The sequence below is a fragment of the Phaethon lepturus genome, unplaced genomic scaffold, assembly GCF_000687285.1.
Source record: "Phaethon lepturus isolate BGI_N335 unplaced genomic scaffold, ASM68728v1 scaffold38834, whole genome shotgun sequence".
Lineage (NCBI taxonomy): Eukaryota > Metazoa > Chordata > Aves > Phaethontiformes > Phaethontidae > Phaethon > Phaethon lepturus.
Genome location: NW_010533237.1, coordinates 1 through 14,756, shown reverse-complemented (window position 1 = coordinate 14,756; position 14,756 = coordinate 1). Strand labels below are relative to the sequence as shown.

The window sequence follows — 14,756 nt, the reverse complement described above, 5'->3', positions numbered from 1 at the left end:
AGCAGGACCCTAAACACTACCTACATGAGAGCGTTCTCTTCAACTTGACAACTATGTATGAACTGGAGTCATCTCGCAGCATGCAGAAGAAGCAGGCCCTTCTAGAGGCTGTAGCTATCAAAGAGGGTGACAGCTTTAATACTCAGTGTCTCAAGTTAGGATAGATCATTTCCAATTAATTTTTTCCAGCAAGGCTGATTTTTTAAATTGTATATACTCTTGCTAATGTGTAAATGTGAAATAAAATCTATTCAATTATGAATATTCAGTGGCATTACTACAGAATCCTTTCTCTTAAACAGTCCTATCATTGTGAAGACTAGAGCCAGCTTCATCCCTACAAGTCTATTACCGTTTAGTTACTCTTCATTACAGTGTACTATATATATACACAGTCAATTACTCAGATTCTTTTTATAAGAAAAACTGAATTTGACCTTATGTTGTCTTGGTGATTGTTATAGTTTTTCAGTAATTAGTGAGCAAATCACATTAGCTAATTTCATCAGCTAAGAGTTATTGACAGAATATCAATATGTGTATTACAGAAATGAAATTCTGAATGCAGTTCTCTTCACTTGTTTCTACTTGTGTGTGTCTCATTTTGACCAGTGCTCTCAAGGGAGGTTGCCTGAAAACCACTATACAGAATCACAGCATGGTTGAGGTTGGAAGGGACCGCTGGAGGTCATCTGGTCCAACCCCCCAATCAAGCAGGGCCACCTAAAGCAGGTTGCCCAGGACCATGTCCAGATGGCATGTGAGGGAGTCATACAGTCACCCACGGGTGCAAATTTCCCACAGTATGAGGGACTATATCAACTGAATGATACTAAACAGTCTCCCTATACTTTCCTGGGTTTGTGATACCATTAAATCTTTCTGAGTAAAGCATTTAGATTCTAGAAAGCTGTGGGTGGGAGTGGAGTATTTCTCTGTGACCAAACTAATGCTTGCTTCAGTACGTTGTTCCTCTCCCACTCTGGCCAACATCTCTACTTGGATGTCGCCAGCAGATGCCACAACGTTTTTCTAGGAACCCCTGAACTTGTGCATGTGTATTTCAGCTCTTACTATACTACAGGTGTCTTTCTCCTGCCTAGCTTAGAGCCTGTGGATTCCTCTCGGTGTAGGCAGGCATAGCTGCTCCACTCTGGCATTCTCTGCCTTTAGTTAGGCAGAGCAGGACCACAACCCATTTCAGCTCAGTTCCTCTCCTTTCCCCTTACCAAGTAAAAACACTGTGCAGAAAGTACTTCCCAGGGAAAAGGATAGACTGAGGCAGAGGTCTGTAAGGGTTACGCCACACCGAGTGGAAGCAAGTGGGGTGATGCAGAGCAGGACACAAGGCAGTTACCGTTGATGCAGCAGTATTGGCAGTGATTTTGGCAAAAAGTCATTTTGGCATAGATTTTTGGAATCACAGTACTGTTGTGGTATCGGTGTATTTCACATCTCTGCCCACATTTCTCCATCTGTATCGAAAAGATTCAATCCAGATAACTCCTCGTATGAGATACATCTGTTTATTGGTGGTTTTTTGATGTTTTGAGATTTAATGTTCAGCAATTCAAGTAGCTTCATGTCATAAATCACTGCCATGGGACAATTCTGTAACTGTTTTTGTTACATTTTTTATATCACATCCATCAGTTAATTCTCACCATCTTTAAATACTCCCACCTGTATCTTTAAGTAACTAACAACTCATTTTTATGCTTGTCCAACTCAAGATACTGTACAGGGGCCAAACAGTTGTCCTCAAAAATCAGCTGGTGTGAAAATTGCTGCAAGCTGGACATGCAAAAAAATGAGGATGCCTAGAAATCACCAGTCACCTCTAAAGATGTAAGCCTACAGCTTTTCTCGGACAAAGAGAGAATTTGTTCCATTTTTACAGGATATGTGTGTTTTACGGGTCACACTCGTGCACTGAAACAACGGCTAGGGATGTACCAATCAACTGAAAAAAAATTAAATCCATTAGTATTTCGGTTTCTGGCTTGCCTCTATCTTCCACAGCTGGGTCTGAATTAAACTTGTGCAGCATCTGGGTAGACTTGTCCTAAAGTATCACTACTAAACTAAAAATGAAAGATTCAGCACCCCCTGCTTCATTTGGGTTTAAGCACGGTTTATGTATCTTTAGTGAGTATTAAAATACAGTCAAATAAAAGTAGCTACTTTTGCATTACTCCTTATGAGGCTTTACATTTGTTTTAAATATTGCTATGATTTAGACAAAGTTTAACAGTAATTGGACAAATTCTCAGTTGATGTTGTCATAATGAAGCTGAAATCAGTGTTGTTTTCAGTTTGTCGCAACTATTGATCTGATCCGGTATGTTACTCACTGTACTTGTTAGTAATTTTAGTAGTATGTTTTCTCCAGCATAAGTCACTTTTCTTGTGTGTGGGGTTTCTTAGGAGATAGAAATCCTGGTATGTAACCAGGATTGTTCTCAAAGACTTGGAGAGCGCTGAACAATTTACCGGGGCATGTAGTGACAGGGCAAGGGGCAACAGTTTTAAACTGAAAGAGGGTAGATTTAGATTGGTCATAAGGAAGAAATTATTTACCGTGTGGGGGTGAGGCACTGGAACAGGTTGTCCAGAGAAGCTGGAAGAAGAAGATGGATGCCCCATCATTGGAAGTGTTCAAGGCCAACTTGGATGAGGCTCTCAGCAACCTGGTCTCGTAGAAGGTGTCCCTGCCCATGGCAAGGGGGTTGGACTAGATGATCTTCAAAGGTCCCTTCCAACCCAACCCATTCTGTGATTCTAGTTAAAAAATTGTACAATGATATGTAAATTAGTATCTTATAACAGAGATTCCCATGCATTTAGCTGAAGGTCGGGTGTCATGTTATATTGTTCTACTATTGTCTATGCCTTCATGAAGCTTGATTCATCTTTTCCAATTCTAAGTGAGAGTAGCATGATCCACCATCATCCAGCGTGCTGAAGCCACTTGCCTCTTTACAACTGAGGAGTAAAATGCTTCCTTTTTTTCGATTCAGTAGTGCCTTATACGCACTGCACGTGTAAGTGACAGCCTGTGTTCTGATCGGCAGAGAATAAAAATTCATGATCCCAGTCATAGTCAAATAACCATTAAAAAGAAACACTCTGAAAACATAATCCGTTGTTTTCCAAGTTTCTCTAAATTCTAATTCATATGTATTACTACGCAGGTCTCACTTTAGTATGTTTGCTGTGTTCTTATTAGTAGAAGCTTTTACTTGGGTAAAAACAGTAGAGGAGAGACTTGGACTGGGTGACCTCTAAGCTCAGTGAGCCATTAAACAAGTGACATCCTGGTAGACTTGCAAAATAATTAAAATTTAAATGCGAAGGCATATTATCACTGCTGGATGTATGCAAATTGTTAACTGTTTATAAAATGCAATTAAGAGTGTCAATGTCACTTTATGGTTTGGATTTAACATATATACAAGTTAAGTGTTTGAATTTCCTATATTCATCCAGTTACACATCTGAATGCTGTATATGGTGTTAAAGCATTAAAGCTAAGGACAAAATTTGTCCTCAAAACATTAATTACACCAGGCAATCCTGTTAAATTCAATGAATTCAGCTGAATTTAATGAGGGTTCCTGGTGTAAATGAGGGCAGAGCTCAGTTCTAAAACACAGCATGCATGTCTCATCTGGCTAAGTGAGAAAAGCTGTGGAAAGTATAGTTTGAATGAGCTGATTGTTGTATTCAAGTCTTAAAGCTTAACGTGCCTTAACAGAAGTTTTGCATTTAAATTTCCTCTTGTATTAAAAGAGGAGCAAAGCTGTACTTCAGACATTCAGATAATTACGTTATGCACAGAGACCCTGATCCTCCGAAGGACTTAAGCATCTCTCTGCCATTTCTAGTACCTAACTGCAGTTCAGGTGGTAATGGCATCCCCTAACCAGCTGGTCATTTACGTTTTCCTGGTGCCTCAGTTTTGGACTGGACCCTTTAAATGTTCCCCAAAAGGCATGTGCAGACGTGCCTGAGACTCCACAATGGAGTTCAACCAGTCTACTGGAAAGGATGATTGTTCCTCCACCTACCCCACCCTTCATGTCAGCAAGAGCATTCGTGAGCTCACTGACCCACCGTAAAAACCAAGCCAGCAAACACCCTCTTCAGATTCATCTTCATCCTGAGGCTTTCAACACATGGATGTGCTGGGAATAACCACTCCGCCGGGGTAGGAGTGGTCTAAGAAGTGATAGACTTTTCTGAAGCCTTTGCTGCAGGTGTCCTGCAAATCAAACTGGGGAGGGGAATAGTCTGTGTGCATAGCTAAGTTATGTCTGTCTTATTTGTACATCAGCTGGTGCACTTCATCACCTGCATGCGCTGTAGCCATCCAACAAAAGATTGCAAGATACGTGGTACTCCCATCTCCAGTCGTATCCAGCTGTAGTGAGAAGCATACCTTCCCTCTCCGCTTCAACTTGCCATCAAGAAATGCATGAAAACAGGACTGAAGCATCAAATATAGATTTATGTTTTTTCCAGAGCCACAGCAGAGTCAACCTCTCTGAGGGTGCTCAAGAAGCAACCTACATTACTGCTGTCCTGAGCTAAGGCCAGGGAAACTAAAGATGCTAGAACAAGGTGGATTTTATCCATTAGCTCATACCTGTAATATGAGCTCAAAGGAAGATGTCATACACTCCTTCCATCCTGCTTTCCACCCACTTAATAAAACATCAGGGAAAAAAAATGTTTTACATTGTAGGAGCTTGTACAGGGTTTTTAGCATATGAACAATTGGGCCCCTCACTACAAGAAGGATGTTGAGGTGCTTGAGCGTGTCCAGAGAAGGGCAACGAAGCTGGTGAGGAGCCTGGAGCACAAGTCTTCTGAGGAGCGGCTGAGGGAACTGGGGTTGTTTAGTCTGGAGGAGAGGAGGCTGAGGGGAGACCTTATCACTCTCTGCAACTACGTGAAATGCATTTGTAGTGAGGTGGGTGTGGGTCTCTTCTCCCAAGTAACTAGCAATAGAACAAGAGGAAATGGCCTCAAGTTGAACCAAGGGAAGTTTAGATTGGATATTAGGAAAAACTTCTTTACAGAGAGAGTGGTCAAGCATTGGAACAGGCTGCCCAGGGAGGTGGTAGAGTCACCATCACTGGAAGTGTTCAAAAAATGTGTGGACATGGCACTTCAGGACATGGTTTAATGGGCATGGTGGTGTTGGGTTGATGGTTGGACTTGATCTTAAAGGTCTTTTCCAACCTTAATGATTCTGTGGCTCTGTGAACAGCAGCTCAGTAGTGCTGAATGCAAACAAGCTCCAGCACTAACTTTCAGGCAACAACGGTGTAAAGCTGCCTTCATGCTTAGTTCTCCTAGTCAGCTTGGGAATGACAAATTTAGAGATTCCCATCTTCAAGGGGTGTGTGAGATGGTCACAGTCCTGGTGTTAGGGACGCACAGAAAGGTGTGGGTGGAGAGGATGACCCAGGTGCCGCCTTATCCAAGCTGTTCTGGATCAACACCTGTCCTAGCTTTGGGCAGTCATTTGCAGATGTTTATTATGTATGACAAATATTAAAATGAATGTATCTGAAAGCCAGCAACAATGGCTTGTAATTTGCCCAAAAAGAGGGAAAAAATGGGATGCTACTTGCTTGAGGCAGGGAAGGAAGGAGGGAGAAGGTTCCTCTCTGGCTTTGAAAAATTGTCAAAACTGTCAGAGCTAAACTGAAAATACTCAAGTAAAAAGCTGCAGAATAGAATTACTAGAGTTGTTTATAAAAAAAAAAATTCCACTATTTGGAGCGCAGGGTATGAGCAAGTACTTCAGATGCTGGCACACACTCCAGTGGCAGGCAGCAGGGTTGAGCCCCAGCTCAGCCCCGGGCTGCGGTAGCAGCCTGTGCACAACCCTGCCACCGCTTCATGTCCCCTCGCTATGGCATCACCAGCAACAGCTTCCCTCTCTCTCCCACCACCAGCAGGGCAGCTTTCATTTGGGGAAAAAAAAAATAAGCCTGAGGGTGGACCCAAATCAAATTGTCCAGCCTCAAATGCCTGTGATCACAGAGGAAACTGGAGCCCAGAGCTTGGCTTGGCTGGTCAGGGCCGTGTCCACGAACACGGGCAATCCCAGAGCATTATCTGGGTCTTTATACAGTTAATAAGAAACGAGAGCTAGTGACTCAGTTGCATGAAAAGTAGTTTTTTCAAATTGCATGTATAGCAGAGCACCTTTTAGCAAACACAGAAAATGTTTTGGGAAACAAGCTGTAAAGTCACAGTAAGTGCAGCAAATCAGATCAAATCTGGATCTTTGATACAGGAATATTTAAATTTTAATACTAATTCATCCCCCAATGAGTTGATATGTTTATTTGGCTTCGGGAAATAGAAGACAACTGTCAGTGACCCTGTTTCAGGGAGAGGGAAGGGAACCTGGATCATTTTCCCAGGGAAGACTCCCAAACAGGTGATGTAATTTTCCAGCATAGCACAGGCCAGGTCCACAGCCTCTGCCTGGCCAAATATCTAAATCCTCTCTTCGACTACTAGGGACATTCTTCAAAGCAGTGCTCAGCTGCCACCTCAGTCTTTATGTGCAGTGGAGGCTGCCAGCTGGTATTAAATGATTGCCTTTGTCAGGAAACCATCCCTTCTCCTAAGTTCCTAGTTCAAGCTAAATCCTGGAGTCGGAAGCCAGGCAGGAGAGTGCCTGTTCTCCAGTAGGACCCGATGCTCCGAGTGCATAAAGAGTTTATACTTGTCACGTTCAGCAACCAGGACAGGCAGCTACCAGCTCCTGCCGCTGCCGGGAAGCAGCACAGCCCCTGCTCTCCGCAGCCCAGGGCCGTCAGGCTTCCCTTCGCCCACCCGCAGGCACCCCTAAGCGCCTGGTGTGGATGTCACTCGTTAACTACTAACTGGCTGTGAAATGTCTTTGCATTAAGATATCCAGCCAAAGATACCTGGCCCAGGTCACATAATGAAGGAAGGCAGCGTCACAGATTTTGCAGCTCTCCCATTGCCCACCTAATTTATTAGAAAGCCCACTGACCATCCACAGTTTGCTCTGAGTCTACTTGCGGAAAACAAGGCCACTGCTCTCTTAACCCGGTCATGAGAAACTGCGGTATATGCCACTTGGGAAAAGTTGAAAAAATGAAGATAACGTGGAAAATAATACATAGGTACCAAAAAAGCTATCTTCAAACCCCTCAATTCAGTACCATTTCTCCTACCTTTTTTTTTTTTTAAACTCTAATCCTGGAGGAGTTGAAATATTCCCCTTGCCTGAGTTAATGCTGCCAACGTGATGTTGCTGGAACCACTTACATAAATTTTCATACTACATCAATGCACCAAGATTTTCCACTAGCTGCAGTAAAACAGACTTACGTTTTTGGACCAAAAATCGATCTCACTTTGCAATTTTAGATATGTGGTATGTGGGGAAAAAAAGAAAGAAGAAAAAAACAAACACAAAAAATCACCATGAAAGTAAACTGCATTTTTCAACTGAAGGAACAGTGTGTTCTCTCTCCCTCCTCTCCACTCTCTGGAGTGTTTTCTATTAATATTAACATTTTTTCCCACCCAGCTGTTTCCTCCCAGTGTAATCTCCCATGTAATCTCTTCACAGGTGTAGCATCTTTATACCAGCCCCAAATTGCTTTTTTCCTGGCTGACAAAAAACACTTTCAGAGAGCAAAGCTTTCACCCTTTCAAAGACACCTATAGAACTAAAGGGCACGGACTCAACAGCGTTGACAATAAGACCCCCCCAGTCCCCGCCACCTCTCAGCAGCAGAATGCATTGTGCTATGAAAATGATGAACGATCTTCAGTGAGGTGATCGTGTGTTATTCTTGACAGCCGGGAGATGGGAGCCATAGTGGGTGTATATATTCCTCCAGAGAGGCAACAAAACAAGGTGGTTCAGTCCTGCTCCTCAGGTCACATCCTGTATCAGCGAGCCGTTGAAAGCAGTCGCTGCGGGCAGCGGCTTTACTGTCCATCCCTCATCATGGCCTCCAAACTGTAACTCTCTCCCGAGGAGAGCGCGCTACCTGCTCGCTTCCCAGTCGCTCCCCCGGTCCGTTACCGGATGGCTGTGCTGTAAATGGGGGTTCCTGAGAGCTCACGCTGCTGCCTCCACTTCTCCTTTTGCAGACAGAGAGATCAAAATGGAAATACCCATAGGGAGAATGAACAGTCTCATGTTGACTTCTGTTAAAAAAAAGAAAACAAAAGCAGAAGGAGGATGAAGTAGACTGGATACCAGGGACTGACACCAGCACCAGGAGAAAGCACTCACTTTACATTCAGAAACACAATTTTTCGTGACATCTAAGTCAAAGGAATAAAACTTGCCGCAGGCAATAAGTGTCATTTATTCCTGTAGCTGTACCTTGAAAAATCCCCGAAGTTTATTCTGGGCCAGGATGCCCCAGTGTGCTGAACAAGAGGACACTCGAGTGCTCCTTCCAGACACACAGCACACAAATCCCTGAACCGACGAGGCACAGGACAGCACAGCATCGTGCAAGCCTCCTTGATGTGTGTCAGCCTGTAGTTAGACTTCATCGTTGCTAGTAATACAACGATGTATATATAGATATAATATACAGATTATAATTATAATATACTGATTATAATTACTGATATAATATAGATTTTTCATCCAGGCTTATGAACCACTTGCACAAAAGTCAGTACAGGCTGAACAGAGCACTGGGTGGGCTTGCATTTCGCAAGTGTGGGTTCTGCCTGCACCCTCTCCCACAAATTGAGCCCCCACTGGCAGAATGAAGGGTCAGCTGTGTCCCTGCCCCTCATCTAGCCTGCAACCCAAGAGCCTAAGGCAGGAAACGTGCCTTTTTTATTCACCCTTTCCAACTTTTAAGAGAAAAGCCAGTACAATTTCACTGCAGCATTGCAACTTTTTTTCCAGAAACACTTCAAGAAATAAAGAGCCTAGAAATAGTTAAAAGTAATGCCGCTACAATGCGAGAAAAACTTTGTTGCCTGCTGATGAGGGACTGTGCGCACACCCATAGGGAAGAACAGTGGGAAAATTCAATTCCCTACTGCCAGCTGCATTAGGAAAATTCACATAATCCCAAGCTTCGGTTTTTTTCTAGAGTCATGTTTATTCGGGAAACTGCAAGGTAGGAGCTTGAATTATTTTACCTGTCTGAAATCAGCACACAGGCTGCAGCCAGCATAGAGCCTGTGCTCTCATCATCTGTAGAGAGCTGGAGCAGTACATCTGCCCAGCTGACATAATTCATCATTGTAAAGAGCAAATTTGTACCAAAATGCTTCGGTGCCCATTGCTGAGGAGATGCATGTCCTGCATAACCACAAGGCATGTACTGCAAACTGGACCAGCGTGTCTAAGTCTATTCTCCATCTCACAGCTAAAGAAACTGAGGCACACAGTTAATGATTTGTCCCACGTTACAGAACAAGTCAGTAGCAGCACAAGGAATAAAAGCTGATTAACAATTACAGTAACACTGTTCTTCAATGTGTCCTTAACGTCAGCACAAGAAAAAAAAAAAAGCACACACCCAAGTCGAAGTAATTTTATTAATAACTCACAAGAACAAATTGCTACATTTTACTGAGAGAAAACCACAGCTTTATGTACCAGGGCAAAACTACGGAAGCTGCATACTAAAATTCCGATTATGCAAATTTATCTTATGAACATTTTTTAGACAAGAATGAAGCAAGGTTTATTTTCTTTAATTAAAAACAGAATCCTACGTAGTTCATTAGCATGGATTCAGAGCAGAATGAATATTAATGTGGCCCACCTCTCCCAATTCTACCTGCCAGAAATACCAAGGGAAAAAAAGGTTAGAAAATGGATTCCTAAGCAGCTGTATATGCAACTGGCTAAAGTCACTGCAAGGCCGCTGGCACCTCTGAAAGGTCACAGTGATCAGGGTAATCTTTTTGACCAGAAAAAGGCAAATGATACTGCCACCTTCAAAAAGGCCAGAAAGAGGATCTGGGGAACTACAGGCTGGACAGTCTCACTTCCGTCTCCAGGAAAATTACAGAATAAGCTATTATGAAAGCTGTTCCAGGCACATGAAATCACCAGGTGATGGGGAACAACCAGCCAACACCAATTTACCAAGGGCGCATTCTACCTGACCGTCCTGACTGCCATCTAGGAGGCAGTCACTGGCTCTGTGGCAGAGAGGAAACAGCAAAGATGTCATTCACCTTGACCACAACCAGGCTTTCAACAGTGTCCCCCACAGCAGCCTTGTATCTTGACTGAGGATATGAACTACAGAGTGGAAAAACTTCTGGACCATCAGGCTCAAAACAGTCAGTGGATCAAGTCTAACTGTCAGGTGGGTACAAGTGACATTCCTCAGTAATCAGAACAAGGGGAAATCATGTTGAACATCTTCCTTAACAACCTGAGGTGCAGAGAGCCCAGATGAGGACACTGGTTTGTCTATCCTGGAGAAGAGAAGGCTGAGAGGAGACCTAACTGCAGTTTCCCACTACAGAAGGGACTGCAGATAAGACAGAAGAACCAGACTCTTCTCAGGCATTCAGCAAAAGGGCAAGAGGCAACAATTGCAAGCTGCGACCAGGGATGTGGCCATGAAGAACAAATGCTTGCCCATGAGAGCAGCTGGAACAGGCACCCAGACAGGCTGTGGAACCTCTACCACCAGAGGTTTCCAAATGTCATGGTCTTGGGCAACTTGGTCTAGCTTTGAAGTTGGCCTGGTACTTTGCAGGGGGTTGTGCTATATGACCTTCAAATGACCTTTCAACCTAAATTTTTCTATGATTCTGTGATTCTAAGTTTATCTGTAAAGAGAAGTCTAATCAGTGAAAAGCCACCAGTCACATTTATTCTGACAGGGCTTCAGGCTGTTCCACCTGTCAGGTCCCAGACACCATTACTGTGCTTCTTCAGCCAAAAACTTCATATACTGTTTCCGAGCAGGAAAATCATCAGCTGGCCTGTTGTATGCTGTCCAGACGGGTTCTCCAACAAATAGCCTCATTGCCTTCACGTAATTCTGTCAAAGAATAAGAAGTCACAAGTAATTTAAGAGTTCCTTTCAACTGGATCTTAATTCTGATGTTAACAGTTTCATTTGTACTTCTACAGCAATTTTTGGAACCATTTCAAGATGGGGTGACAGCTTCACATGTTCCAGAAAATTGTATCATTACACTGCTGCTCCTGCTCCCAGCTACCTCAGTGGGAGATTTTGCAGTGATGTATCGCCACAACCAGTGCCTCCAGGTCAGGCAGAGACGATACTTCTCCCCGTTTCAAAGAAACCAAAGAAATCCTGTCTTACGCAAACTATTTTGCACTGGATCCACAATACTGAGCAATGCAGCATCTAATTCCTACTTGCTTAGTTAAACAAAAGCAATCAGAATACCCAAGATGGCTACACAGTGCTTTTGAGGAATACCAGAGGTTTCAAAGTGAGAGCTATAAAAGCTGAATGGAGAGCACATAAAGTAGGCAAAAAATAATCCAATGGGAAGTTAAAAATCTCCAGATTCCAACAGGAAAAACAACAGCCCCTGCCACCAGCTAACCAAAAGTATGCCAGGTGTGAAGGTGCAGCTGTGGCAGCAGAAAATGGGATTTTTATGTCCTGCAGAAGTGCTCTAACCACTGAGTTGTGGGGATGTCTGCTCTCTTCTGTTAACTACGCTACAGGTTTAGACCCTACCTATTTTGTAAACACTGCTGAGTGCTTATCTTGCACTCAGGTGCTCAGCAATGTCAAGAATAAAGCTAAGTACCTAAAGAAGTTAGCTGCAAAATGCAAGGGTCTAGAAGCACCTAAAATAGTTATTTTGAAGAGGGCACTTCTGGACTAAAGTTCCAGACTTCTTGTGGATTCAACCCATAGCCCCTGACATTTTGTCTGTGTAAAGAAAAAGTCTTAAACCAGCAATTGTAGCTGATTCACTGTGGATCTCAAAATACTGACATGAAATCAGGTTTTCCCCCAGAGCAGCATATCCCTTTTTCACATATATGATAACTGCTATCTGCAAAGTTGATTTAAAATTAGATCATTCTGAAGACTATGCCAGATATGGGATTTTGTCACACAGGAGACAGCACACATTTCCCCATTTTCCGGGGGGAATGCTGCGGTTACAGACAAATTTATAAAAACCCACAAGGACAGACACACAGATCAGGACTCCATGTGCCAATCTTACAATCCCATTGCCAAAAATACCTTCCGAAAGCAGGTCACCTCCTACGAAGCCAGCATCCAGTCCAGCACATGCTAGCTGCAAGTAGTGGCTCTGAACCCTTAAATCCTCCTTTCCCTGAAGGTGAATTTAGTGCCCATGAAAAATGCCACTGCTGGACAGATATGCTCTGTCTGTCCCCACAAAGGTACACAACAAGGCAACACAGAAGGATCCATCTACACCACCTCTACCTCAACCAACAGTGGGGGCAATTGCGTGAGGGACAGCCGCAGGGCTTGGCTCTCACACTGCTGTCTCACAAGATACACTATGGATATCACGTGGTAATGCCTTGCAGTTACAGCTGATGAGAGGAAGCTGGATTTGTGACCTGGAGATTAAAGGTTCAGATGCTGTGAATTATTTAGTATTTTTCATATTCCTACTTCATATTTAATATGTTTTGCTAATGAACTGCAAGTCTCAGGGCATGTAGTTACTAATGTGATATATATGCTCACACGGATTTGTCATCAAAATTTATGGTAATCTATAACAACATACGTTCTCATCCAGTGTAAATCGGTGATATATGCCGGCAGGGAGGGTTATCATGTCTCCTTTTTCCATGGAAATCCGGATCCATTTGTCATCCTTGTCTCGAACATCAAAATAGCCAGATCCATCTAAGATGTAGCGTATTTCATCATCTAGGTGTAAATGTTCTTCATAAAATGTTTTTATCTAGGAATAGCAAGTATCTCTTAAAACTACTGAACACAGAAAAACTGCAAAGAAATCTGGTAGAAACACGTGGCCAAGCAGACAAAGGCTTTCAAAGGGCAACTGCACAGTGATTTAACTAATAAATGAGACCAACATGGTTAAAATGGCTAATCTAGCCAGCCAGAACCTGTCTTAGGACACTTCTAAGAAGGCTGCTACATTTCCTTTGGAAGACAGGAATTTCTCTGGCAAGAAACAGCAGCTATAGCTGTACATAACCAGTCTCTGAATAACAGTAATGCTTACGCCCATTTGAGAGAGAGGCAGATAAAGCTTCTCACCACTGGATTTGGTCCTCACAGTTGTTTACTTTGATCATTTTCTGCCTTTTTTTCTCCTGACACGCAAAAATAAAACAGAGGTACAGATTATCCCCCCTCTTTTACATTGGTGTAGCGTTAAATTAGACCCACAGGCTACTACAACTCTATGTGAAAATGCAGTTATTGCCAAACACGGCCCATCTACCGCAATCTGATGTAAACAGCATGTCACACCTGCCCCACACAGCGAGCCCCAGCTGCAGGCTCTCTCTTCCTGGGCAGCAGTGGCAACATTCCCGTTTTTTCCAGAAAGGTGAATTCTTTGTACATTTCACAGCACAGAACAAAACATGCTTTAAAGGTTCAATCAACAGAGACCGGAGCAGGTTACTGCACAGAGAGCGGTGCAATGCCAGGTACGATCAGCTGCTCGGGCCAGGATGGTGGTTAGCCACACCAGCGCAGGTGGCCCTAAGCCAGTACTGATACAGCACGACAAGATGAGCAAAAGTCCCTATGCCCTGTCAATAATGGCCCGTCTTTGTGTCAGGTAGAGCCCACTCGGACAACCCAAGTTACTACCTAATTCACCCATTCATCAATTTAAAACCAGTAGAACCACAACGGGCTTAAAACAAACTAGTAAATGAAACATGGAAATGCCACTGGGTTGCTGTCCTCAGGTCAGAGCAGCATGTCAGCACCCAGAGGCCAGGAGGAGAAAGCTCCTTCTAGGAGGCTCATCTGCGAGCCTGGCACCATTTGCTTTCAGCTGTTATGAAATAGCCAAGGTACCAGCTTCCTCGGGTAAAAAAAGCCATCTTGTACAGGGACCGTGTCCCTCTGATTCCACGATGTTAATGTTCACTTTGAAAAGATGTATTTTGCAAGCAGCCATTAGGATGTTCCAGCCTTCAAAGCCCATGCCCAGCTGGCAACTGCCTGGCTTCACCCTGGGGATCACCATCTCCGAGGACAGGTCAGCATCAGCAGGGCTCTGCTGGTAGGAATCTTAGTTTTAAAATGGCACGGTGATGGAAACTATCCTTAAAATCTTTGATGGCAGCCTACAGAAGCAAAAGGCCTCTGCTATTTTTAAAATAATATCAAAACTCCTTTTTAATGTTAAGGACTTCAGTACAGGATGTATTTTACACATGGAAATCTCATCTTTGTGCCCCTGCAGGTGTTGGGAAGCCGGCTGCACACTCTAGCGGTAGACTCCAGCGTGCAAATCTTCATTCAAAGCAAAGCCTCGCGTACCTTTTCCTCGTAATTAGGAAGCTTGTCCTTATGTATGGTTACTATATCCATCCAAGAATAATTTTCTGCTCTCCGAATCTCTTTCAGACATGGGTCAGTCTCATAATTATCAGCATCCAACTGAAAATTAAGCAAGGAAAACAAAAAAAAGTATTCAGACACAATTGCTTAAGGCACAGTTCAGGACACTAAGGTGGAAAAACCCGAGTTGCCAGGAGAGTCTGTGGAGGGGCAGGC

General features: G+C 43.4%; 2 protein-coding genes across 2 annotated transcripts in view; one reads left to right on the top strand and one right to left on the bottom strand.

Annotated features, from left to right (window-relative positions):
• TRAPPC12 (trafficking protein particle complex 12) overlaps positions 1-164 on the top strand; it is a gene marked incomplete at its 5' end in the record, with an annotated part of 39,040 nt that extends 38,876 nt beyond the window's left edge. Inside the window, 1 exon segment of the mRNA XM_010285114.1 lies at positions 1-164. This exon segment is cut by the window's left edge and continues 19 nt beyond it. Coding sequence (XP_010283416.1) covers positions 1-164 — 164 coding nt within the window.
• Positions 165-10,838: 10,674 nt separating this feature from the next.
• Positions 10,839-14,686, bottom strand: ADI1 (acireductone dioxygenase 1; the record flags this gene model as incomplete). Its single annotated transcript, XM_010285113.1, has 3 exons — positions 10,839-11,051; positions 12,772-12,951; positions 14,520-14,686. Coding segments are annotated over 3 exons (470 nt in total), but the record flags the coding sequence as incomplete, so codon positions are not given.
• Positions 14,687-14,756: the final 70 nt, after the last annotated feature.